The 24,779-nt window shown below is 44.9% G+C and overlaps 1 protein-coding gene across 1 annotated transcript in view; it reads right to left on the bottom strand.

Annotated features, from left to right (window-relative positions):
* LOC135921240 (secretin receptor-like) overlaps positions 1-24,779 on the bottom strand; it is a 323,541-nt gene that overhangs the window by 159,490 nt on the left and 139,272 nt on the right. The window contains exons 11-12 of the mRNA XM_070531477.1: positions 3,888-4,029; positions 1,414-1,455 (exon numbers count right to left, since the gene is read on the bottom strand). Of these exons, the coding sequence (XP_070387578.1) occupies positions 1,414-1,455; positions 3,888-4,029 (184 nt within the window). The remainder of the gene's footprint in view (positions 1-1,413; positions 1,456-3,887; positions 4,030-24,779) is intronic.

Raw genomic sequence — 24,779 nt, forward strand, 5'->3', positions numbered from 1 at the left:
GCCCATAATTTAATAAGATGGAAACTTGAGCGAGTTAGTGATTCAATGTAGAAAGTGGTTGCTTTGTATTTACAGGAGAAACTTAACCTGCTAACGATTGACGACACTTTTTTGTAAAAGACTCTAATGATATCATTGCGTATACGTCAAGTAATGACATGGCCCTCAACGTCTGCTCCATTGACATCAAAGACCTGTACTACTCTTTACCGCATGATACGCTGCTAAAGTGCGTAGAGGACTGTATTCACAACTACGGCTAAGTTGCGTTCCAGAACGCTGCTGCTGTTTCGGTAAGCGGCTTCCTTGAGCTTCTTGGATTATATTTAAGGTCAGCGTTGGCCTCATGGCACGAACACAGTTATTATAAAAAATGCGGTGTGTGCATTACCTCATGCATAGAACCGATTTTAAACGACATTTTTCTCACTTACCATGACCGACTTATTGCTACCCGAATTGATAACACCCTGGTTGTAAAAGTTTTCCGTTTTGTGGATGACTTCTTGCTACTTTTTGCGGGTGAAGGTGAAAGTTTTGAGCCTGCTGTTTCAGATGCACTTTGCCTATTCAACGAGTGTTTGTCGCCACTCGTCCTAACGCATCAACTACCGGTACATGACTCACTAAGGTTTTTAGATTTGCGACACACACACACATACAGAGAGAGACATATATATATATAGCCCTTCCAAGCTCCAAGCCTTAGCCCAAAGCTTGCACGGACATATCAGGGCCCGTACCGGATCGTCGCGTGTACATTGCCTGGAAATTATGTGGTCGAACCGGTAACGCCATCTTCGGACAAACGCCGCCGTGGCCGCGAGACAGTTCACACCAGCCGCCTAAAGCAGTACCACGACCCCCTTATCGTGTCATCACCTTAGGTCGCCAGGATGGCTCGTTTTCGCCGCGGGTGCAATTCTAGTGGGTAATATGCAAGAGGCGCTGTGCGGACTGCCAGCGCTGCAGCGCGAGACCCGAGTTCGGGCTGCTGATACGAAGGGCTAGGACTCGGAACCCCATTCCATTGTGTTTGTGTGTGTGTGTGTGTGTCGGAAAGCTGGTTGCGCCCCGGATCCCCCCCCCCCCCCCTGGAAAATTGAAAACCCCGCCTATGCACCGCACCCATTGAATTTGTCGAGTAAGCGTCATACTTACGCTACTTCTTGTCATGTAGGACTTCCCGTGTGGTGGCCTTGTGCACGCCCCTTGTACCTGTTAGTTTCTCAATGTTTGTTTACGCTGCGTGTGATTGCTACCGCTATCTAGATCGGTCGAAGTGTGAGGGTTGCTTAAGTCAGCCCAACTCTTCCCAGTAACTGGTCTTGTTTCGGCGCTAAGAGCATGGCTTCCTTTCCGCTTCGTATCTACAGCGTGCTAAGCAAAACGTAATATATAAATGTTGCTTACCTCTGTGTTAAGGAAGCAGTAAAGTGTTGCCACTAAAAACCCCTGCAAAGGAATATGGGACTGGTTTGTGACATATATTACTGTAAAACTTGATAGAAGTGAGTATTTGAATGGCATGAGCACACATCATCTAAAAGTAAGATTCGTATAGTCTCATACAACACCCCTGAACTAAGGCAATGCCGTTGTAAAAGACAAGTCACAGTTTCGCCCGAAAGGAGCATAGATTGCGATAGCAAATTAGTGGACAGCTATCCGAAGTAGGGATATTAGTTTTAGCAGCCGTATGAACGTTTAAACATAAGCATGTTAACTATATTAACAAGCATGGTGCCACGCGCGCACAAGCGAATATATGAACACATCTCACTCGATGATCACGGAACTGCTGTCAAAACGCTGCGGTAAAGAAGCGCGGCAGCAGCAGCGAGCAAATTGACCTTGGTGCTGCGCCTCTGCATCAACGCGAACTGAGTCGCGAAAACACAGCACGCGGCCGGCCTCTGTTCGCGTCGCATATGGCTTTCAAAATACAGCGGCCAGGAATAGAACGCGCCCCCTCCCCCAGATCGTCGCGCGCGACGGGAGACGGCGCGCTTCCTCTCCGCTTCCCTCCGTTGCGTGCGCGAGATGGAGCCGCGATCGCACACTTTCACTCGCACGCACGACGCACGGTGACGATTTCATCGCCCTTGGATTTCATACGAAACTTCACAGTGACGCGTCGACAGCAGAAATGCGTCTAGAGTGTCCATACAATTACTATCGCAATAAAAAAAGTGTAGCGCATGACAACGGGATGTCTAATTGGACGTGCGATGAGAAAAGGCGTGGTTGAAAGCTCTGTAGCAATTCTAATAGCCTTGGACACAGCAAAGTATCTGACAAGATAATTTCAGACTAATAGCTTTCAAAGTTCTTTTTTAATGCACTTTTCGTATCGACTGTCGCAACTGTCTTAATTTTTACTTGCTGGACAATGTCGGCTAACAAGTTGCCTTCTTTGGCTTCCACCAGCAAATCGGTTTTATGCCTTAAGCGTGCGCGTATGAGCCATGGGACAGCTAAGCACACCTTACACACTCTTGAAGGTGTTCGAAATTTGAGAGTGTATAGATAGGAGCGCACAAAAATTGAAGACACAAGGAAGAGAGAGACGGGGATACACAAAGAGAGCACTCACTTTCAACTGCGTTTTATACATGAAACGTGACCATTATAAACAGTACATTGCAAACGTAGTTCAACGAATTCATACTCCGGCCACCGGAAATCCCACTTTTCTTTTTCTTTATTGTCTAGGCCATCGATCGCGCTATGAGAAAAAGAACTGTCATTTTTGAGAGCCTGATGCAACAATGCGCTCACCACGCTCTGGCAATATATAAATCTTATTAGATTCGCTTCCGTAAGTATATTACAGCTTTAACGCAATATGAGAACTTACTTTACGCGAAGCATTTCGCAGGTGGCGGGCTATTTATCATCTTTTGTATTTTAGTAAAGCGTTATCACATGAACGAACGAGTTCGCGTGAAACTAGCAATTGCGTGTGTGATGCGAGCGTGTGTTCGGTGTGAACATCGAGACGACGAGAGTGTGACGGCTGCAAATAATTTTTGGTACTTCCTCGAAAGAACATTCCTTTTTGCTAAGAGCTGAACCGATCACGAAGGTAGTAGAGTGTCGCGCAGCGTGTATGTACACACCGCTTGCACACCCTGCGAGGAATCGACAGGGGAATGTCGGCCGATCACAACGCGTCGAAGCCACTACCAGGGTGCAGTGCAGAAAGTGGCACGTTTGCGCTTCTGTAAGCAACGTGACGCACGCGAAAGGTTGGCTGAGAGAGACCGATTGATTGCGCGTGCGGTTCCTGCATTTGTGGCCCATAGAGGCAACTGTGCTCGTGCGTCTCTAAGAAAGTTGTTGCTATGGCACATGACGCACGCACAAATCTTCTCAAAAACCTAGTTGTCGTTGACAAGCGAGAACTATGCGTGCGATCGGGCTGTTGTCCTGAGAAGACTGGGTTACATACCACCACTGGGCACTGAGCGTTTCTTTTATAACTATTATTCGAAATGCCGTAAACTAGGCCATAGCGGAGGCTATCTACCTTTTGTGTCTGGTATGAGGGAGAAAATGCTTCGCATCAGAAAACATACAATAAGTAGCGCCTACTTGCGCCCACGCGTCTGTTCCTGTTCAGTTTTTTTTCTTATGTTACCAAATCGTAAGGAAACAATGAGTCCGTTTTCTTAAGCTTTCAGCTTTCCGTAAGATACCTGGGCAAACTTATGCCGTAGTAATCTTTTTTGTATTTAAGCACCTTGTGATTTGCACTAGATCATCTATAGCTGGCACGACATTAGATGTGCAGACAGGTTGCCAATAAACGCAACCTATGTATTCAAATATCCAATACATTCTAAAACAAAGGGACTAAGACGGTATGGGTCTTACTCGCTCACCTGAAAGGACGAAAAAAGCTGGTCAATGTATAGCCACACGAGTTCCAGCATATCACCGGCGGCAGCCAGGGACATGCCTAGGAGGAATGCGTAGTGGGCGCCGAAGAGGGGCACCAGCACAAGCGTCGACTTGAACCATTTCCTGAAAGGACAGGCAGCAACTGTGTCTTATAGCCACGTGCACTCTGAGCCACTCGTTCGAGCAATACGCCAGCAATGACGAACTGTACGTTATGAAACGGCCGCATGTACCAGCAGAAATCTCCGGGGACGAAAACATAATTGTACTTAAACCAGTTCAGAGTTTATCTTCCGTACTGGAGTGGTTCAAATACCATAATTTGATTTCTTAGCCGACGCCAATCACAACCACGTTGGCTACTATAATTGTCAACGCAGTGACGAACATTGGACGCAATGTTGTTGCTGGAGTGTCTAGTACATGCCTGTTTTATCAACGTTTATTTTTGTGGCAACTGATAGGCATAACGTAATGAAAAATGCTAAAAACAAACTCATAACTAAATTAGCCTATTATTTGCCCCAAGAGGAAATTATTATGACAAACTTTGATCACATGATACACAATGTTAAAAAAAATTATGGGGTTTTACGTGCCAAAACTACTTTCTGATTATGAGGCACGCCATAGTGGAGTACTCCGGTAATTTCGACCACCTAGAGCTCTTAACGTGCACCTAAATCTAAAACGCTCATTAAGATGCTCATTAAGAAGGCGGTGGTTTCCTGGATGTCATTCGCAGCGCTTGTCGGGGGAAGCAGTAATTCTCTGTCGTAGTATGGGTTCATTCGGACGATATGAACAATATCTGTTGGATGCCGCAGTCGTGACGAGGTTACTTGACCTTCTGGTACAATTTCGTAGTTCAAGGGGCTAAGTCGGCGAATGATCCCATATGGGTCAAAATAACGACAAACCAGCGTTCCGGATGGGCCGCGCAACTCTGCGGGAGTCCACGCACGTACTCTGTCTCCAGGTGGGTGCGCCCGTTCGTCGCAAGTTTCATCGGTACGCGTCCGTTTTCTGTGGCTGCTGAATGCGCTGTCGCGCCCGCTACCGTGCCTCTTCAGCTCTTTGTGTCAAGTCGCTAATATCATGGTCATTTTCGGAGGTCTCACCTACAGGTGGCGCTGCATCTAAGAGCCAAACAATGAAATATTTCTTACCTCAGCAAGAATGCCTTCATTGCGGTGAGGCGACCTTATGTCACCCTGAAAGCTTCCTTACTTGATGCGTCCTAAGCGTAAGGTAGCTCCAAAGCTGCCGTCATGCGTCCTTGTGCCGCTCCTGACCCTGCACAAGCGCTTCACCTAACTGCTTAGAAACGTGACGTTTGATTGCGCATGCGCGTTGTCGCCCGCCTGCGGAGAAGCGCGAGCACGGTACGTCTTGCCCAGGCATGTTCGTTTCAGTCGCACGTTCGGTATGAGTGGCGTTGCTAGGCATTGTACGAGGCCGGCGTGCCAGGATGGCTGTAGCACATCGTTTTGCGCTATACTGTGGCACTCGTTTACGTGTAGTAAACAAAACTAAAAGAATGCGAGGACGCGTCTCTATATTTGTACTTCTATTTAAAGATTGTGTGACGATACAAGATATCTTTATTGAATAATGGCGTTCGCGTCAAGCTTTTAAGAGATCCTCTCGAACCCAGCCATGCGGCGACCGTTCCTTACGTAAGGACGGGCGAACCGAGCTTTCAGAGTACGCTTGCTTCCTCCATCGGTCCTTCGCTGTAAGGAGGCCTCACATAAGGTTAGGAAGCGGTCAAAGAAAAGGAACGTTTCATTGCTTGGGCCTAAGGGTGTGGTGACGGTACGGCCAGAAACGACTTGGAAAGGTGTCATTAAAAATTTATGGGGTTTTACATGCCAAAACCACTTTCTGATACTGAGGGACGCCCTAGTGGAGGACTGTGGAAATTTCGACCACCTGGAGTTCTGTAACGTGCACCTAAATCTAAAAAGTGCCATTCGAGTCGTCGCTTGCATAGCGGTATTGTACGTGAACGTTGCATACGGCATTATCCTGTCCCATGTGCGGTGCCCCATGTCCCCGTATATAGACGACATATCCGTCAGCGTTCTGTTGAGTCGTTCAGTCAGTCAATTTGTCTGCGGATGAAATGCAGTGGTTTTTCTGTGACTGGTGTGCGTCAGTTTCATGATGGATGGTGTCAAATGGGCAGTAAAAATGGTTCTTCGGTCCGTGATGAGAACTTTAAGCGTGCCAGGCCGTAGTACTATGCTAATGATTAGTTACTTCTACTTCTACTTCACTGGCCGTTCCCTTGACTACTAGGCTTTATTTGCACATACACAAATATACCTATGAAAAGGGGCGAGGGAGGGAGAGTTTGGTAACATCCACTTCAACCGTATAGTAGTTGGCAGTCAGCGCTCATCCCGTGTTCCTCCCATGTCTGTGTTATTGTTTTTTTGCGCTCTTTTCAACCATGGATTCCTACCAACTAGCTCGCATTCATGCCATTTTAATTCACTGCTGCTATGTTTCGCACGTAGCCGTAAATAACTGGACGGGCGGAGAAAACGTCTGGCGCGCATGATTTGAAGGCACCTTGTGTCAATATACGCATAGTGCATTTCGACATAATTTCAGCATTGCACTGGTAGCTAAATGCAACGAAAGAACTTTCTCAAGTTCTTGGTAACGAGCCTCAAATCTGCAATATCTAGAGCCTGATTACTGACACCATCATTCATTTCAAAATAGCTGGAGAAATAATAGGTTTTTTCATAGGTTGACCGATGAAACTGGCTGCTGGTGATACGATATATACGTGGCGTATTGCGAAATAAGTTACTTGTAGCACGACACAAAGGCGCATCATTCTTATACCAACATCGAGGACGCAGTTGAGGCATTTAGCACTTATTTTAATACAGTAGGGGCAGCCGTAAAGCCGCATTTCCATCAACTTGGCAAAGAAGCTTTCCCTCCAAGTTCAATAATGGATTAGTTTGTTCTTTAAGAGATAAAATTAGTTATATTTGTTTCAGACATGCATAATAGTGCTTTACTGCTTTACTGCTTTACTGCATATACTTTACTGCATATACTGCATATACTTTACAGCAGGAGTCATTTTTTTTTTTGCAGGTCTCAGGTAGATTACCGGTACAAGAAAACCACGGCATAACCCGCAATTGCAGCAACTGACCTGCCCGCTTCAGGTACCGCGGATAGTCGTTTCTAACCCACTTGGCCCACTTCCGAGAAAGAAAAGGAGATGTCGTAGACCTTTTCTGCCCTTCAACTCACCCGGGCAGAAACGTTTGGGCGTCAACTTGGCGGCCTTCTTGAGAGTGGTTATCAAAATTAAGGGAACAAGGCCTATCCTATGGAAACACACAGGCGGGTCGTCATTATAACTCTCTTAGATGGTGTGGCTTAAGGTAACTTGTCATATCATAAGAAGCCAACAAACACTGACACCAAGGACAACATAGGGAATTACTTGTGCTTGATAAACGAAATGAAGAAACGATAAATAAATGAAAATTAAAGTGGATGAAAAAACAACTTGCCGCCGGTCGGAACCGAACCCACAACCTCCGCACAAGGAATGCGCACAAAGCACAGGGTTCCGAGAGCGAGGGTGACGTAGGGCAGCGGCGATGCCCAACACAAGCAACTGCAACGGCTCTATAGCAATCAGACAAGCAGACGCAGGCGGCAACTCGATAGCGGTCCTGAGAGACTCGCGAGCGGTGTGCCGGATGTTCGTAAACGGACGTCTACCGCACATATCCGAAACACTCCGCGCATCACGCAGCACTACATGGTGCCCGGGATGCGTGTTTCTATTTACGCCCAAAGCCAGTGCTCGACCGCTGCGCCGCCATGCGCCACCCGCACGTACCACGTTCCAGGTACGTTTTCGCTGAAGAGCCCTAGATCCTCCATGGTATTTAGTTTTACGCCCCTGGCTGTGCCTGGGCGCGCGGTGTGCTCGGGCCAGACCGAATTCGCAGAGTTTAGGCGGTGTAGGTAAGTTCCCATTTGAAACACGTAAGCTTTCTTCATGCTTACGCAACGAGAAAGCCGTCCTCCGTCCGTCTCGTAATGACCGCTTTCGAGATAGCAGCAGCGAGCGCATTTTCCTTAGCGCTGCCTCTCGCTTCAACGCCAACGAAGCGGCGAGAACACAGCGATGACGGTGCGTGCGCCTCAGTCGGCCACTTTCGCAGATCGCTTTCATGTTACAGGCGCGCGCGTCTCTTGAACATTAAGTAAGCGGCGAGACGACAGCGCGCGAAGTAATGAGCAGTCGGAACTCTTTGCGGGCATCGCAGATCGCTTAGAAGGTGCGGCCTGCACGGCGGCGCCATAAGAAGCCGCCACCTGAGTACGTCCACGGTTCAAAATGGTTCGATGCGGGTGGATACGTCGCTATGGAGCGATAACGGCTTTTAATGATCGGAACGTTATCAGCGCCACCTGGCGCCTACCCCTGCAGTATTTTGTTCCCTTGCAAAAATGGTTGCTGAATTTCCATTGCTGATATATTGCACTATGATTGATTCAATTGAAACTCCACGAAATTACAACATTCATTGCGCCAGCACAATGGTTGTTCACCAATATTTTTATTCATAACATAACAATACTTATTTATTGATGAAATAAAATTGATTTTCCACTGTGAAATGCCAAAAACTGGGCCGATTTAAACAGGTGACATACAATTGAAACAAAAAAACACTAAATTTGCAAAATTGCTTAGTTTAGTTTGAAGCAATTATTAAAAATTGCTTGCACACGGAGTTATACGTTCAAGTGCAGAATAAATGCCACTGCAAAATAATGCTCTTTCAGTATTGACCGGCTGCAACCCGAAATGCAATATCCGGAATGGTTCACCTTATTTTAGTTACTGTGGATATTGCAATGTGAGCTACAACTGCGATGGAAGTCCTGAAAAAGAATGAGGGCAGATGTTGCAGTGTAAAGCTTCAACATTGTGCTACTAAGGAGAGAAGAGGTTCATTCCACTGTGCAAAGTACAGGGTGTTTTTTTTTTAGGCACACCAAGTTTTTAGAATTGCAAAATATCACAGTAATGTTGTGTTTACCATAAGTATATACAGATAGATACAGATTGATACAGAGAAATTGCCGCATTTACGTGCTTAATTAGCGAAGTTACGGCAATTAACTTTCTAATTATCAACAATAGGTGGCCACAGCAAAGGATTACTGTGATACCCGTACTCCACACTACCTATCCCATAGATGAAATTTTGAAAAGCGGATTTCATGTTGAAGGTTCGCGAACAGTTAATTCCCCTTGGCAGACTCCTTGAAACCGCAACTGGCTGGAAAAAGAGCGTCTGCGTCACCGACGTAGCTTCATGCCTTCCTCAATGCATTCAGAAGCATCCAAAATACTGATAAGTAAACAGTTTTTGAACTTCTGTTTCGAGCCTATCGGTACGTCGATGTACGTAATGTATATTACGTGGCATCGCAAGCTACCAAACCGATACACAGCCTGCGGAAAGGCAACCTCGCGTAAATTTTCAGTATTTGTATTAAGGCAAGCTATGCAACAAAATGTAGTGTAAGCGCATCACACCGCCGATTGGCAGAGGTCATGCGACCAACTGCAATGATGCTGATGATGATATTTATCGGCAACAAAAAATTTGACACAGGGCGGAGACATGTAGTCACTTAGTCTGCTTGATTTATTCAGGTTTTACATCTTTAAATTGCGACCGAGACGCGACTCACGGAGGCTCATGTTCGCATCAGCAAGCGTGACCTGCCCGTCGCCACAACAAAACGTTTGTCGATTAATGCCGTCCGCCTCTGCTCGCGCCATCGTTGCCGCGTAAAATAACCTTCAGCGCATTGGTTAAGCAGTTTAGCTTTGCCACTGCATTCGCGCGACTGAAAAGTTGGGCACTTAGTGAATGAGCCAAACCAGTGTTGAATCGCGACCATTTGCGACCACTCGCTTCGTGACCAACTTGATGGAATCATGGCCTTCAAGATCAGAATTATGTGCCGTCATTAAGGAGATCTCGAAGGCTATGCCTCAACATTGCCGTCGATACTAAAGAACTGTCTCAACGCGGACAATTGCCAGTGATGCAAAGACGTACTTTATTTTATTGCACTTGTTTATAGCTGACAGCTTTGCAAAAAATTACAGTTTTTCCCGAAATAAATATTTTTGAATATTTTTCAGCATACCTAGCGAAATCTAACAAGTTAGCAAGCAATGTTGTTTTTTTGTTAATGTTTAGTCGTTTGGCTGTGTTTCATATTTGTTGTTTTCGCGCGATTTTTCGTGGTCTCCGTGTGCGCGCTGTGTGTGTCGTGAGCTGTAAGCATGTGTGTACGCTGTCATCTACTGTTGCGCAACAAAATACATTTTTGCCAAGAGCGTAGGAGACGAAAAACTGAATGTGCCCGTCCGTCCACTGGCTGACACGGAGGTATGCCACCGACTGGGCTGCGTGGAAGCGTGCATGAAGAATGGAGTGCCGGTTGACCCGACGGTAAGCACGTTTCTCGTATTTTGGGTATAATTGATCCGCAACGTTCTGACTGGTGTTGTAGAAGTCGCTGGGCGCTTTTTTCGTTGCTGGGTGTACGTAGGGCAGACTTGCGCCTGCGGCGCGCGTGCTGAGTCAGTAACGACCACTCCGAGCTGAATGTCTGACTCACGCGTGGTGCACGGCGCCGGAGTCACAACATATTGTGCCGGGCCGGTCCGGGGTGCATGCTAGCGTGTTGCATGCGCATTCGGTCGATCGAGCCCCAAGGTGGGGTCATGTATTCAGCAGCCTGGCCTGTTCGTCCGTACAGCACGGTAGGCAAATTTATCGCGATCGAACGACTTGAGTATTGAAATGCATGAAACCACTTAAAACAAGGGCGCCTGTTCCTGTGTTCTCATGCTCGCCCCCACTCGTTGCGGTAGCTTGGTGTTGCGCTACTGTCCTTGAGGCCGCGTGTGCAACTCCGGCCTCGGCAGCCGGATTTCAATGGGGCGAAATGCAAAAAAGGCTCGTGCTTAGACATGGGTGCGTGTTAAATATCGGGGTCTTAGTCAAATTTAATTGAGTCATACACTGCGGTCTGCCTTGTAATGAGATCGTGGCTTTGGCTAGTAAAATCACAGAATTTGAATGTTTAACTTGATGCTTCAGCTTGTTTTAAGTGTTACCGTTGCGGCAGGGCCCATGCCACAGCCGTTTATATGCACATCAAATTTGCGGAACGTCTTTTTGTTGCATTGTCATAAAATAATCCTGCAGAAATGCCGTGGCCGTTATCATGTCATGTCTAATAAACGCGGATCGTCCTATGAAACAGGCTGGTTGATCGTTCACGAATCGAATGGCACCGTATTGTAAAAAAAGTAGAAATAAAAATGCCCAAAGCGCATGTGATCAACGCCACCAGCTTCTCTCCCAGCCCTGGCTATCTGTTTCATGTTGCAAAATTTCTTCTACAAAATTATTTGGGTACACTGGACATTTTAAAGAACAAGATTATATCAGAAAGCTGTGGCGTACCACAGAAAAAGACATGTTAATCCGGTCTAACTATAAATATATTCCCTCGCACAAAAAAGAGAGAAAAACGAAGATTGCGAAAGCATGCAAGCCTCTGAATAAGAGAGAGAAAAAATGCAACCATTACACCAAATCTGGGTTATATTTCCGTTTGGGGGAATAAACCAAATTCCTACTGTTATGTTCTCCACACAGAAAAGTGGCTTGTCATAAAGATGTCGTAATATTAGGCACTTTCTGTTGAAGTTTTGCCTTAAATGATCTGTGAAAAACTGTTGGTAAAAGAATTTGGTTCTTGCTATTTCAATACTCCATGGGAAGGCAAGCGTAGCAGAGGGCGGCAGAAAGTTAGGTGGGCGGATGAGATTAAGAAGTTTCCAGGGACAACATGGCGACAATTAGTACATGACCGGGGTAGTTGGCGAAGTATGGAAGAGGCCTTTGCCCTGCAGTGGGCCTAACCAGGCTGATGATGATGATGATGATTTCAATATACCTGAAACATATTTATTTATTTATATATTTATTGGTACCCGAATACCCCATTTGAGGTTTCACATGAGGGGTGGGCATATCTAGATAATATTTTCAATGAATGCCTTGAACGATGAATGACTGGAGTGGTGCACCGCGTCAGCAGGTCGATGATTCCCGTCTTTCGCTGTTTAAACGAAGAAAGAGTTAAGATGAGCGGAGGTGCGAGCTGGAGGGCGATAAACAGCCTTTGAATGGCTATGACGGGATGAAGTGCGATGCGCAGGCGTGATGTCGGTCTGATGAAGTAGTGAGTGATAAAATTTGTAAAAGGAGCACAGTCTTGGTGTTTTGCGGCGCTGCTCAAGGTTTGGAAGGTTCAGAGACGATTTAAGTTTAGTAACGCTAGTGTGGTAAAAGTAGTCAGAATGAATGAACCTTGCTGCGCGATTCTCTATGGATTCTAGTGCTGTTACCAGATAAGATTGGTGTGGGTCCCACACTGAGCATGCATATTCCAGTTGGGGTCGAACGATATGCAGTGAACAATAAAAATACTCAACTAATTCATTCAGTTACACAAAAATATTGCTAACTCAGTCAGTGGTAGCAAGAAACACTTGGTTACATGAACATTAAGACGTTTCATCTACGTTTTGCTTTATTCTTGATGGCACTTCATAGTGTAATTGATATGTAATAATGCATTTATAAAATACTTTAAATAGTTCCATCCACAGCATCTGTAGAAGCGGGCAGGGCACATTGTGTCTGATGCTGGTGCAAATTTCTGTGGCACATCAACAGCAGGCAACATTCTTGCACCATCTGCTTAATGCTTTCTGCGATTATAAAAAGCATGTTTAACGCACTTCCCTGCATGTACGAATGTACATTGGCACACTGAATGAACAGTGGTAACATGACAAGAACCAGTTGAACATGCCCTTCCACATAAAAAGCTCGTGTGTACGTTCCCTATAATATTTACGGGAGTGTAGGTGTCGAGGCCCTATAGCTGGTTTATGTAAAGGAACTCCATGATTTGGGGCAAAAGAGCACACTGCAGCAGTGTTTGGGTCTGTTAGTCTTCAATCCGTACCAGAATTTATGAGGAATATTGAATACTGTAACATATCTAAAAAAACTAAAAAGTATCTGTTGTAACGATTTATCCCTTCGTTTTGCTGCTTGAAAAAATACACGTTATTTTTTCGTTTTATTTTGTCAATATGCATGGCTTTTCTTAAATTCGAAACTATCAGTGCAGCATGTGTGAAGATCTGCAACACATTAACAGAAGGCTTCTCAGCTTCACTCAGCTATCACAATGTGTCATGCACCCCACTCATAGTAAATGCCAGGCTCTCCAAATTCCACATCAGTAACTGAGGCACAAAAAAGAACCTAAGTGTCACAAAATGGATTATTAAGTGTCAAATATTTCGCTGCATAAAGAAATAGCAGTTGGTGCTTTTTCGCTGAAATGGTTGAAGTGCTTACATACTTTTATTCAGTGGTTGTATTGCTTTCTGATTAAGCAGAAGCTGGCAAGAGGGTGAAGAGGCTACGAAAAATCCTCAAGGTTGAGAGCAAGCTAGAAGAACTAGTAATTGCTTGCACAGAGGTACGCTTATTGTGTGCTGCCAGTTATTCTCTCTTCTTCATTTTTTTTGGGGGTAATACAGTGCATTTGAAGTGATTACGTGAGGAAAGCAAGGTTAACTCAGTGTCTTCCTTACTGCTGGCCCCTGAAATCATTTGAGATGGTGAAAGGGGTCCGTGTGGATTACTTAAAGGTTTGCAGTTGAATTTGCGATGTGTGAATATGACTAAAATTAATAGCTGTCAGGCATAGTGGCAGGTAGCAAGCCGTCGCAGGAAAGTTGCTGGTACTTGATACTATTTAGCAATCATTACCAATGATCGTACACGAGTTTACGCTCACTGACAACAGCTTGTGTATCTGTGGACAAACAGCCGGCAACTACCAAGTCCACCTCTGAACAATTTATATTTCTTCGCACGCGTGCGCATGTGCTGCAGTGTCCCGAACTGCAAGTAACTGTCAAAGAAATGCTTCTACAATGCAAACTGCATACCGATACTGCAAGACACTTGTTTTTCTTCTGCTGTCATTTGATAATAAATTGTTAACCTTTATAAACTGTTTCTTCAAAAGTGATCTTCTAAAGTGTCACTTAATTTTCTCTGTACAGGTTGACATTGGCGGCTGCTGGACGCTGATTGATGAGAGCACCCCGATCAGCTGAGCCAGGCCTGTGACAGTAGCAGTGGCCCCACGTCTTTGCTGATGGTGAGTTCCATGGAAATTAAGTCGCTCTTTGGGGCCAAGAGCTGTCTTCGGGCCGAAACTGCTCAGGAGGATGCCCTCAACACCGTAGGCGTGGAGACCGATAGGTGTGCATGCTATTTTAATAGTCACTTAGTCTTAAGTAATGAGATCAGAACATGAGTATCAGTTGAAGAAAGCTATTTATACGAAGTGCACTCTTAGCAACTGGATGAAGTATAGTAAGTGTTCCTAATAATTAGTGTAGAAAAACGAATAGTTGACTTCTTTTATTATTTAGATTATGGCCACAATGTTACGCACAAAGTTTAGAGGCCTGATAAAACAAATGATTTTTTGAGCTATGGATTGACCACAGCTGCTTAAAAGATATTGACGGGCTAGTTCGTGAGCCATGATACTGAAGCAGCACAGTTACATGTGACACACGTACACATAGAAAGGACATACACAGGCGCTGGACTGAATTTACTGCTTTAATACTCAAAACGACCGGTATTTTGTAGTATCCATTGAAAAGTGCAAGTGCTCTGATGCTAGTGAGGTGTGAAGAGAGCCAGAGTAAAACACACAAAAAAGCACAAATATAGATGACGTTTGTGGATTCCCACTCTGTGAATAATGAAAGTCCAAGAGAGCGGCACGCTTTTTCAGGTAATGATACCGAAGGGCAACCGATACACCTATCTTTCCATTTGTCAATTTCTGCTGCTTCGAGAATTTCCTGTTTGTTTTTATGTTCCCTGCGCAAAACTTCCATATGTTTATAGACGCGTTTGCAGCCACAATCCTTGCAATGAAAGGCTAAATATTTTGTATCTTTAGCTGTGCAGTGATAATTGTGCTTAGTTAGCCTCGTATAATCAAGCACCTGCCTGTCTGCGCATTGTGTACCTTGTTACAGGACCGAAGGATATTATAAACCACTCTTTCTGCCAAGTGACGTAGGGCTTTCGATGGTTGATTGCGCAGGGACTCGTTATTTTTTTGCGCCATTCGCCTTTTTGCACAGGCTCGACAACCGCACAGGTGCGGAAAACACAACATCAACGACGGCCCTTTGACATATGTTTCGTAGATTGTGGGAAACTGTGTGTACATAAGGTGTGGCTGCGTTGTTTTTACACTCCTTGTGACTGCGAGTGGATCCTCTCGCTTTTTTATCTTTAGTGAGCATTCTGAAATATATCAAGAGCTTCGATGGATACCCGGAGCTCCTGAGGCGGGTTACCTAGTTTGTGAAGCTGATTTTACATTCGTGATGGCATGATTTTTTGCAGTGGGTTAAGAAAGCAAGAAAAGACAATAGCGCTCTTCACAAGCTTTGAATGTGCCGATTGGTAGGGAAGGACAGATTTGTTGCTCCTTGGTTCATAAGACCAACATATATGATTAGAGGATACACACTCCAAGGCGGCATTTTCGAAATGCTTCGTGCCATTGTTACTAACACGTAAGCTACCTATCAGCAGTTTTATTAGGTTTTAGACCTTGGTGTGTATGTATCCTGATCATGTATGTTGGTCTCATGAGCTAAGGAGCAACAAAGCTGTCCTACCCTACCACTCCGCCCATTGTGAAGAGCTTTTGAAGAGGGCGATTGTCCGCTCTTGCTTCCTTAACGCACTGCAAAAACCATGTTATCACAAATGTGAAACATGCTTAAAAAAAAGGTAACCTGCCTCAGGAGCTCCGGGTATCCATCGAAGCTCTTAATATCAGTTGCAGAATGCTTACTAAAGAAGGCAAAAAAAGGCGAGCGGATCCACGTGCAGTCACAAGGACTGTCAAGACAAGGTGGTAATGCCTTACGTACACACAATTTCTCACGATCTGCGAAAGATAGGTCAAACGGGCGGCGTTGATGTGATGTTTTGCGCACTTGTATGGTTGTCGAGCCTGTGCATAAAGGTGAATGGCGCAAAAAAGCAACAACTCCCTGTGCAATCAACCACCGAAAGCCCTACGTCAATTGTACAGAGAGTGTGGCTCACAAGATCCCTCTATCCTATAACAAGGCATATATTGGGCAGGTCCTTGAATACGAGGTTAACTGAGCACAACTATAACTACACGGCTAAAAATTCAGATCGCTTAGCGTTTCATTGCAAGCATTGTGGCTGGAAACCCATCGCGAAAGATACGGAAGTTGTGCGCAGAGAACCAAAGCAAAAAACAAAAAACAGGGAAATTCTTGAAGCAATAGAAATTGACAAATGGAAAGATAGGTGTATCAGTTGCCCCTCGGTATCATTCTCTCAAAAAGCATGCCGCTATCTTAGACTTTGATTATTCATAGAGTGAAAATGCAAAAATATCATCTTTATTTGTTTTTTGCGTGTATTACTCCGGCTCTTGTCACGGCTCACTGCCATCAGAGCAAGTGCGCTTCTCAAGAGACACTGCAAAAGATGAGTCTTTGAGCAATAAAATCGCAGTCCAGCGCCTGTGTATGTCCTTTCTGTGTGTATGTGTCAGATGTAAACGTGCTGCTTCAAGATCATAGCTGGCCAGATAGCACACATATATTCCTAGGTCTACTTCTCCACCAGCTGTTTCTGATGGCACATTTTAAAACATGCTCGGCGATATGCTATGTGTTAGCTATTATATAGCTTATTTTCTTTACTAAGAAAAGCCTGCAATATTTTTCAGTACTTCTTGGATTACCTTAGCGCTTATTGCTATTACAAAATGTCAAATATATATGCTGCATGAAAGGCTCACTCTAGCAGGACCTTAGCGAATGCAGAGACAGGAAGAGCCCCATCACATTGGTGTGACAGTCACGTTGAGCATGGAACTGATTTAGTTCATTTGCCGCATGTCTGACCAGCACTGCTGTGATGTGTAAGCAGCAGGCTGCACCTACTTTGAAAATGCTGAATGTTTTCTCTTAAACCAATTAAAGAATCGCAGAAAGTATTGCGTTGCAGATGCAATGTTCTCATATGCTATTTTTAAGCATTGCATTCCCATAGTGACCATCACATAGTTTAAAAGGTAATGCTATTTGTAATAATAATTGAATGACAGATAACACAAAAATATTACAAGATATTTCAGGTGGATAAGCTGAGCATGAAGCTAGCTTAATCTGCATACAAGCTCATTTAGTTGTATACATTGTCTAGCAGCTGGTACAAATGATGATGATGACGTATAGGGTTTTGTGGCGCAAGGGCCAGTCATTGCCAAAGAGCGCCAAGCAATGGTGTTATGTATTCGGTGAGAAAAGTCACAACAAAGGGTATGGTGGCAGTCTATGACGACATGGTGTGGCTGTATAGAGGCATAAGACAAGAAGCAGGATATAAACATGTTAACATAATGACAATGGCTTGTGAGGTGTGCTGTTAACGTAAAAGTTATACCATGAAGGTGTGAGGTAGTAAAAATGTATATAGGTCAGTAGCACTACTGCCTCAACGAGGTCCTCAACTAAAAGGGCCCAGAGGCAAGTGCTATACAAAGCGCTGCTTTCGCAGCAGGAGCCTCTGATTAGGGGCCGTGCTATGAAACCTGTAGGCCTAGTATTTGTAGTACGTCAACATCCTGTAAAACGTTAAAAACTATTTTTGAGTTAAAAAGCGGGTCAGCACCAAGGAACATACATGGGTGTAAAGGGATCTGCTATGGGTACGCAAGAGGGAAGTGCTTTTTTCTTTGAGATTCAGCTTCCCGACACTCCAGCAGGACATGGAGGACGGTCAGTGTTTCGCCACATTTACAACAGGTTGGAGCGTCGCTACCGGTTAATAGATAAGAGTGTGTGCCATAGGTATGGCCTATCCTAAGGCGACAGAAAATTACTTCAGTTCGCCTTGTTTTTGTTATTGGTGCGTAATTTCCTAAGTGCGGCTTAATTAAATGGGGTTTATTGGTAGTTTCGGTATCGCACATCCGTTGCCAATGCCTTCTAAGTTTTTTGCGCAAAAATAGTTTTAGGTCTGAAGGTGCGATACCTATGGACGAGTTGCCAGCTTTTTTGGTAATGGATTTGGTACTTTCATCAGCGAGCGTGTTGCCCTCAATGCCCCTGTGCCCAGGAACCCAACATACTATGACCTGTTTATTACACGAATATAATTTGCACAGGAGTGAATATAGATTAATGAGTATGTGATTCTTGAGGTTCTTGAGTGATATCAGAGATTTTACGACAGATAGCGAGTCTGTATATACAATGGCTTTCTGTAGCTTTGTTTTCTTGATTTGTTGGACAGCAGACAGTATTGCGTAATCCTCTGCGGTGAAGATGCTCGTTTCCGGGTGCATCACGTTGGATTCGGAGAACGATGGGCCGACAGCTGCATAGGAAACACCAGCGTGGGACTTCGAAGCGTCGGTGCAAAATTCTGTGTACGGGCACTTGTGCTGGAGTTCTAAGAAATGAATTCTTATGTGTGCCTCTGGAGCGTGTTTTGTAACCTCTATGAAGGATGTATCGCATTCTATGTGCTGCCACTGCCACGGCGGCAGTGGCTTTGCTGGGGCGATAAGGTTTTGCTCAAGAGCCGGAACTTCCATTTCTTCAGAAAGTTTTCTAACGCGCAGAGAAAATGGTTCTCTAGCTGCAGGTCGATTATCAAACAGCGTTGCAGATGCAAGGTTGTTTATGGTTTCGCAACACGGATGGTCGCGGTTCGCGCTAACTTTCAGAAAGTAAAGGAAACTGCAGTACGACCTCTGAAGATGAAGCGACCACTCGTCGGCGTCAACGTAGAGACTCTCCACAGGACTCGTCCTGAAGGCAACGGTAGCCAGGCGGATACCTAAGTGATGAATAGGGTCAAGAATCTTTAAGGCGCTTGGGGTAGCAGACTGGTAAACCACGGCCCCGTAGTCTAGGCGTGTACGTATAAGGCTTTTGTAGACATTCATGAGGCATTTCCTGTCACTGCCCCATGTTGCATGCGACAAGATATTTTGAATGTTCATTGTTTTTAGGCATTTGTGCTTAAGCTATCTTAGGTGCGTAGCAGCTGGTACAAAGCTCTTGCCACATTTACCATGACTCATTATACTGTTGGTATTGCTCCTTATACAGAACATCTGTAGTACCTGGATTTACCATGAAAGCTTCTAGCAGATATTTATTGTGGGTTAAATAAGCATTATTTAATTATTTTATTTGTTTATTTATTTCACATACTGTCAATCCCTCATGGGATTATAACAGGAAGGGCAAGTACGCATGGTAGCATTTGTGAACAAAGAATATAAATGCATTATAAAATCATGAGTGCGTTAATGCAAGGTTTTGGCTTCGCTAAACAAATGAATTAGGCACTGCATCACAAATGCAATATTTGGGTACAATACACTATAACGAAGAATCTGAGAAAGGAAGAACCAAACAAGAAAGAAAAAACACGTCAAAACACATGTGACATAAAACACCTAATAAACAAGCCAAGCAGGATGCAGTCATACGTATGATGCATCATACAAAAAGAACACTCATAGATTAAAGTGTTAGCCTATGAAGATCGGTAACAAACCTGAGTATGGAAATCAGAGCTGTAAGGCGAGGAAATGTTTTTCCACTGAATTACCGAATGTATCTAATGAGGAGCTGTTGCTAATAGATTCACTCAGTTTATTCCACTCTTTTATTGCTAAACGAAAGAATGAATTCTTAAAGCAATCGGTATGAAAGGAATACTTATTGATTGTTTGTGTGTGTTTATGTCGCGTTAGCCGTGTTTCATTTCTGGAGATGTATCTAGAGGTATCAGTATTAAGTTTGTTGTGTAGGAGCTGGTACATAAGTTTAGAACGGGCTACTACAGCTCGGTTTTGTACTGTTAGGATTCCGGCTTTCTTAAGTAGTTCGGTGGGCGAGTCTAGTAATTTATGTTTATTTTATATATACCATACAGCTTTCCTCTGTACACTTTCCTCGTTTTTTTAACTAGTTGTTTAGTGTATCGGAACCAGATAACATTTGCGCACTCAAGGACTGACCTGACCAAAGTTTTGTAAGCCAGAAGTTTTCTATCAGGTGGTGCTAGTTGGAAGTGTCTTCCAAGAGAGAAAAGACGTTTCATTGCAGTTGCTGTAGCGTTATTTATGTGGGAGTTCCGTCTGAAGTCATGTGTTATCGTGAATCCGTGGTACTAGTGTTCATGAACTCGCATTAGTGGCAGGTCGTTAACGGTGTACATCAAGCTCGGATTACTTTTTTGTTCTGGCGATTCAAAGAAAAGCATATTTCTTAGTGTTGATGATCATCTGCCAGTAGGCATACCAGTTAGACACGGCTTTCAAGTCGTTGTTTCATGTTATGTGGTCATGTGAGTTAATATTTCGATAAAGAATGCAGTCGTCTGCAAATAGCCTAATGTTTCCTATAATGTTTGCGGGCAGGTCATTATTAAAAATTCGAAATAAAAGGGGAGCCGGAATGCTTTCTTGGGGGACTCCCGTTGTTACCCGGACTGTCTGGGAAATCTGTCCGTTCACTTCCACAAACTGGGTACGGTTAGTAAGATAGTTGTAGATCCAGTCAATTATGGGGCCTGTACCTAGTGTAATCTCAAGTTTCCTTATGAGCTTGTTGTGTGATACCCGATCAAATGCCTCCGAGAAATTGAGTAGGATGAGGTCTGTTTGTCTGTGTTGGTCGATATGAAATGATATGTCGTGGGTTAGTTCCAGTAGTTGAGTGATTATAGAAAGGCCTCTGCGAAAGCCATGTTGATCTGGTGATATGATACTGACACGTGAACTCGTTTATCTTCTACGGGTGAGCGTTTTTAACGTCTAAGAATAGTTATCGCTCAACGCAGGACGCGTCTACATCTATCGGAAGTTTCTAGAATGTTATCGATGCTTCTATCCGCGTTCTAAATGTCGCCAAACCTTGTGTAATGTGATTGCATGTATGCGCGACGCGAATGGTGTAGAACTTTGTCGAAGGCACGCGAGTCCCAGCGATCACTCTGGAACATTCGACGGCTGATCTATAAAAGCGGATGCGATTGACCCGCTGATCAGATATTTACGATCGCCGTCTGTGTTCGCCATTGTCGGCGTTCTTTAAGTGTAGCCTGTTCTTGTGGGCACAGGTTTGCCCAATAAAAGGTAGTTTTGTCTTTCACGGTATTGCTACTGTGTTCTTCATACGTCACTCCACCTGAACATTCTCTCCTTTTCTAAGAAAACGGTTATATGCTTTAGTATGATGTGTTACAGAAGTTTGCACACCGTACTCGTAAGTGAAATCGGCGAAAGTTGGGCGGGTCGTCTTTGCATCCTGATTTATGTGTTTGGACCACTGAAGCATAACTGCGAGTGGGCCTAGATGGAACAGATTCATCTTAAAACTTTTTGTGCGCAAAGAAACAGGGACGAAGAATATGAGCAACACACGAACGAGCGCTTTTTTGAAGAACCACCTGATTAAATCACCCGTGTGCTCTGTTGACTAGATCACGCAGATCTGTGGGTATTTAAGCAGGTGGTTCTTAGAAAATAAAATCAGTTGTTAGGAAGCGCTCGTCCTTGTGTTGATCCTATTCTTCGTCCCTATTTGTTTGCGCACGAAAAGTTTTAAGTTGAGACATCTTTTATAGGTTCCCAATCCTGTGAAGGAACAGATAATGATAATGATTTGTTAAATATTATACAAAGGTATATCGTCATCCATTCTGCGTATAGTTTCAAGAAGGCGTTGGGTATTTTATCCGGGCCTGGACCTTTTTTCGTGTCCAGGTTTAGGACAAGGTTCAATTGCCTGCTAATATAATTTGCTAGAGCTGTACATTGTTTCATTTACTCATTTGTTTTTCAGCGTAGACCTGCTCAGTTTCTGGGAGCCAGTGTTCCGCACGTCAAGAACAGCCTATCCTTGTTTTTTTCGCGATAAATTAAATGAATACCATGCCTTTTCATATGCCTTGTTGGTTGTTACTGGTGGCTGCACCTTATATTCAGCCTCAGTAAGCATTATCTTGCATGAAGTCATTGCAATGAAGACTAAATACAATGACAACTTTATGAAAATACAGCGCAATATAATGACACCTAGTGGAAAAACAGTACAACGAAAATCCAATGAAGGGCCCTTGAAAAAACAACAGAATAAAAATACAATGAAGATCCCGTAGAAAAACAACACAATAACACTCCAATGGATATACAATGGATTCACGGTGGCCACTTTTCCATGACTTTTCAACAAATACTCCATGAAATACCAACGGAATTTCCGCATTTCTTCTGTTGATAGTACAGTAAAATATCGATGGAAAATCAATGGATTTGAAACAACATTTTAGTAAGGGCTTGCGCCATCAATGCTCCTTGCGCCGCCGTCCACACAAATTCGTGTCGCCACTGCGCTGTCATTAGTAAAATCAAGTTACATAACATTGGTACTGACACCGGGCTGTGTGGAAATAAGAAAGTGGCATAATGCTTACGCATATTTAGACGACTCCCAGAGACGTTTCTGCGTGATTTTTTTTTTGTTCCTGGACGTCGTGCGACAGTTGGTTTAAATTGCGTCGTGTGTCGCGCCTGCGCCTTACTACTGTTTAGGCTGGAAGAGAGATAGTGACGTAGAGAACAGGACACTTGCTTGCAGCGATGATAGGGCTCGCGGTGCGAGAAACCCTCCATGCAACCTGATTCTACCAGCTTTTGCAGATCAAAGTGCCTCGCACATCACGACGAACTTCTTATCACGCCCTTCGTCCCCTTACACAGACAAAAAGTTTGTCCAGTGTTACTTCAGCTTCCGCAAGCAACTGTTATTTCGAGATAGCCTAGGCGGCGTGTTTTGAAAAACCCATTTTTTCTTAGCGACAGCTGGCTGAGCAGATTGTGCGCCCAGGCATAACATCTCCCTAGCCCCAGGGTCTAGGGCGCTCGCCGGGGCACATCGGGAAAAAAGCACGTAGAAACGTGGCACACGCGAGCAGCGCATGGCGGCGCAGCGGTAGAGCACTGGTCTTGGGCGAAAATAGAAACACGCGCCCGGGACATTCGCGAGCCCAGGAAACGAACGGGCGAACGCACTAGGTCGCGAACTGGCGAACCGAGCAGACTGCAGGCGCACCGAGTAAAGTACCAAAGAACTACTCCCCCCACGACATCGTGGAGCACCAGCTTCGCAAACGACAAATCTACGCATTTCCGCATCCGCAGCTCGGAGTAGGAGACGCTCGGAAATATAAAAGAAACCAGACCCACACCTTTCCGCTCTTGGGACTGTGACATGTAGAGTGGCCAGCCGTATATGCAGGTCAGTGTCCCTGGTGCGGGGTGCGGCCGCCGTATCCGCACATTATGTCGAAATGTATATATAGGCTATTTTACATAAACTCGCCCCATATATCGACCTCACTCAGGCAGCCTTGGGAGACCGTTCTTGCTCGAGCAGACTTGGAGATCCAGAAGGATCTTTTGGACGAGGCCGGGCGTACAGCAACCGCTACTGGAGTCCTAGACTAGGAACCTACCCTTCCCGTTACTCTGTGTTTTCTATTTATTAAATGAAGTTTTTCAATCGAATGGCGATGCCCTCGTCCCTCACGCAACACCTGGAGCGCCAGTGTGGCAGCAAGTGCTCCCTTTGTTACGTACGACCTGCGGAGGCTGCGATCTTCGGGAAGGCGACAGTGCATAACCGAACGGCGCCACCATGTCTACTGCGGCAACTCGCTTTCTAAGGACGAAAATACGACAGTCCCCAGCTGAAAGGTTACTGCGACGACTCGCTTTGAAAGGACGACAATATGACAGTCCCCAGCCCATCGGCGCCACCATGTCTAGGTGCAGTGTGCGGACAAAATATTGTTAGTGGATTCGCCGTCACCGTCACGGTTTGTTTGAAGCGGTGAAACTCCTAGAGAATGTTTTGCGGCGCCGTTTCACGGGTCTTATAAAGCTGGAACCGCATGGCGCGTTTTTCGCGAGCGAAAAACGCGACGGGCGGCAAACGCCCGCGTTGCCGCCGACGCGCGAGCACCCGTACGAAAAAAAGGAGCGGCGCGTTCGCGCCGCGTTTTCCGTGTTGCCAGACAACATAACTCTCAACGACATGTATTGTCTCTGTTACCGCATATATAATATGCCCTTAAACTTACAGAACACTACAATAAAAATAATCTGAGTGTAATTAGACAGCGACATTTCTTTCCGAAGTGTACTTATCAAGCTTAATTTCAAGCAGCAATATTGTGTGCGAAACTGCGACTGTGTACCTTCTGCATGCTGAGAAGCCACTGCTTGTTTACAACTTCACATATACAAAGGAGGGTCGGCTGCTTACTACCGAGCAGAAGAGGCGATTGCTACTATTAAGGGGGATGCTGATACTGAAGCAAGAAAAAATGCGGGTAAGGAGGTACATGTGGGTGCGGCCTGCGTGGTTGAGAAGAGAGCGAGCACCATACACTGGTAATATTATTAGCAAATTGTCTTGCCAGTATTAGCGATGAGACGCGACGCTTCTCCACTTTAGTTATTAGGGCCTCGTTGAAGGTTGCTTTGTTCATTTTAGGTGAACACGATGCGCG

The sequence above is a fragment of the Dermacentor albipictus genome, chromosome 1 (genome assembly GCF_038994185.2).
Source record: "Dermacentor albipictus isolate Rhodes 1998 colony chromosome 1, USDA_Dalb.pri_finalv2, whole genome shotgun sequence".
In the NCBI taxonomy this organism is placed as follows: domain Eukaryota; kingdom Metazoa; phylum Arthropoda; class Arachnida; order Ixodida; family Ixodidae; genus Dermacentor; species Dermacentor albipictus.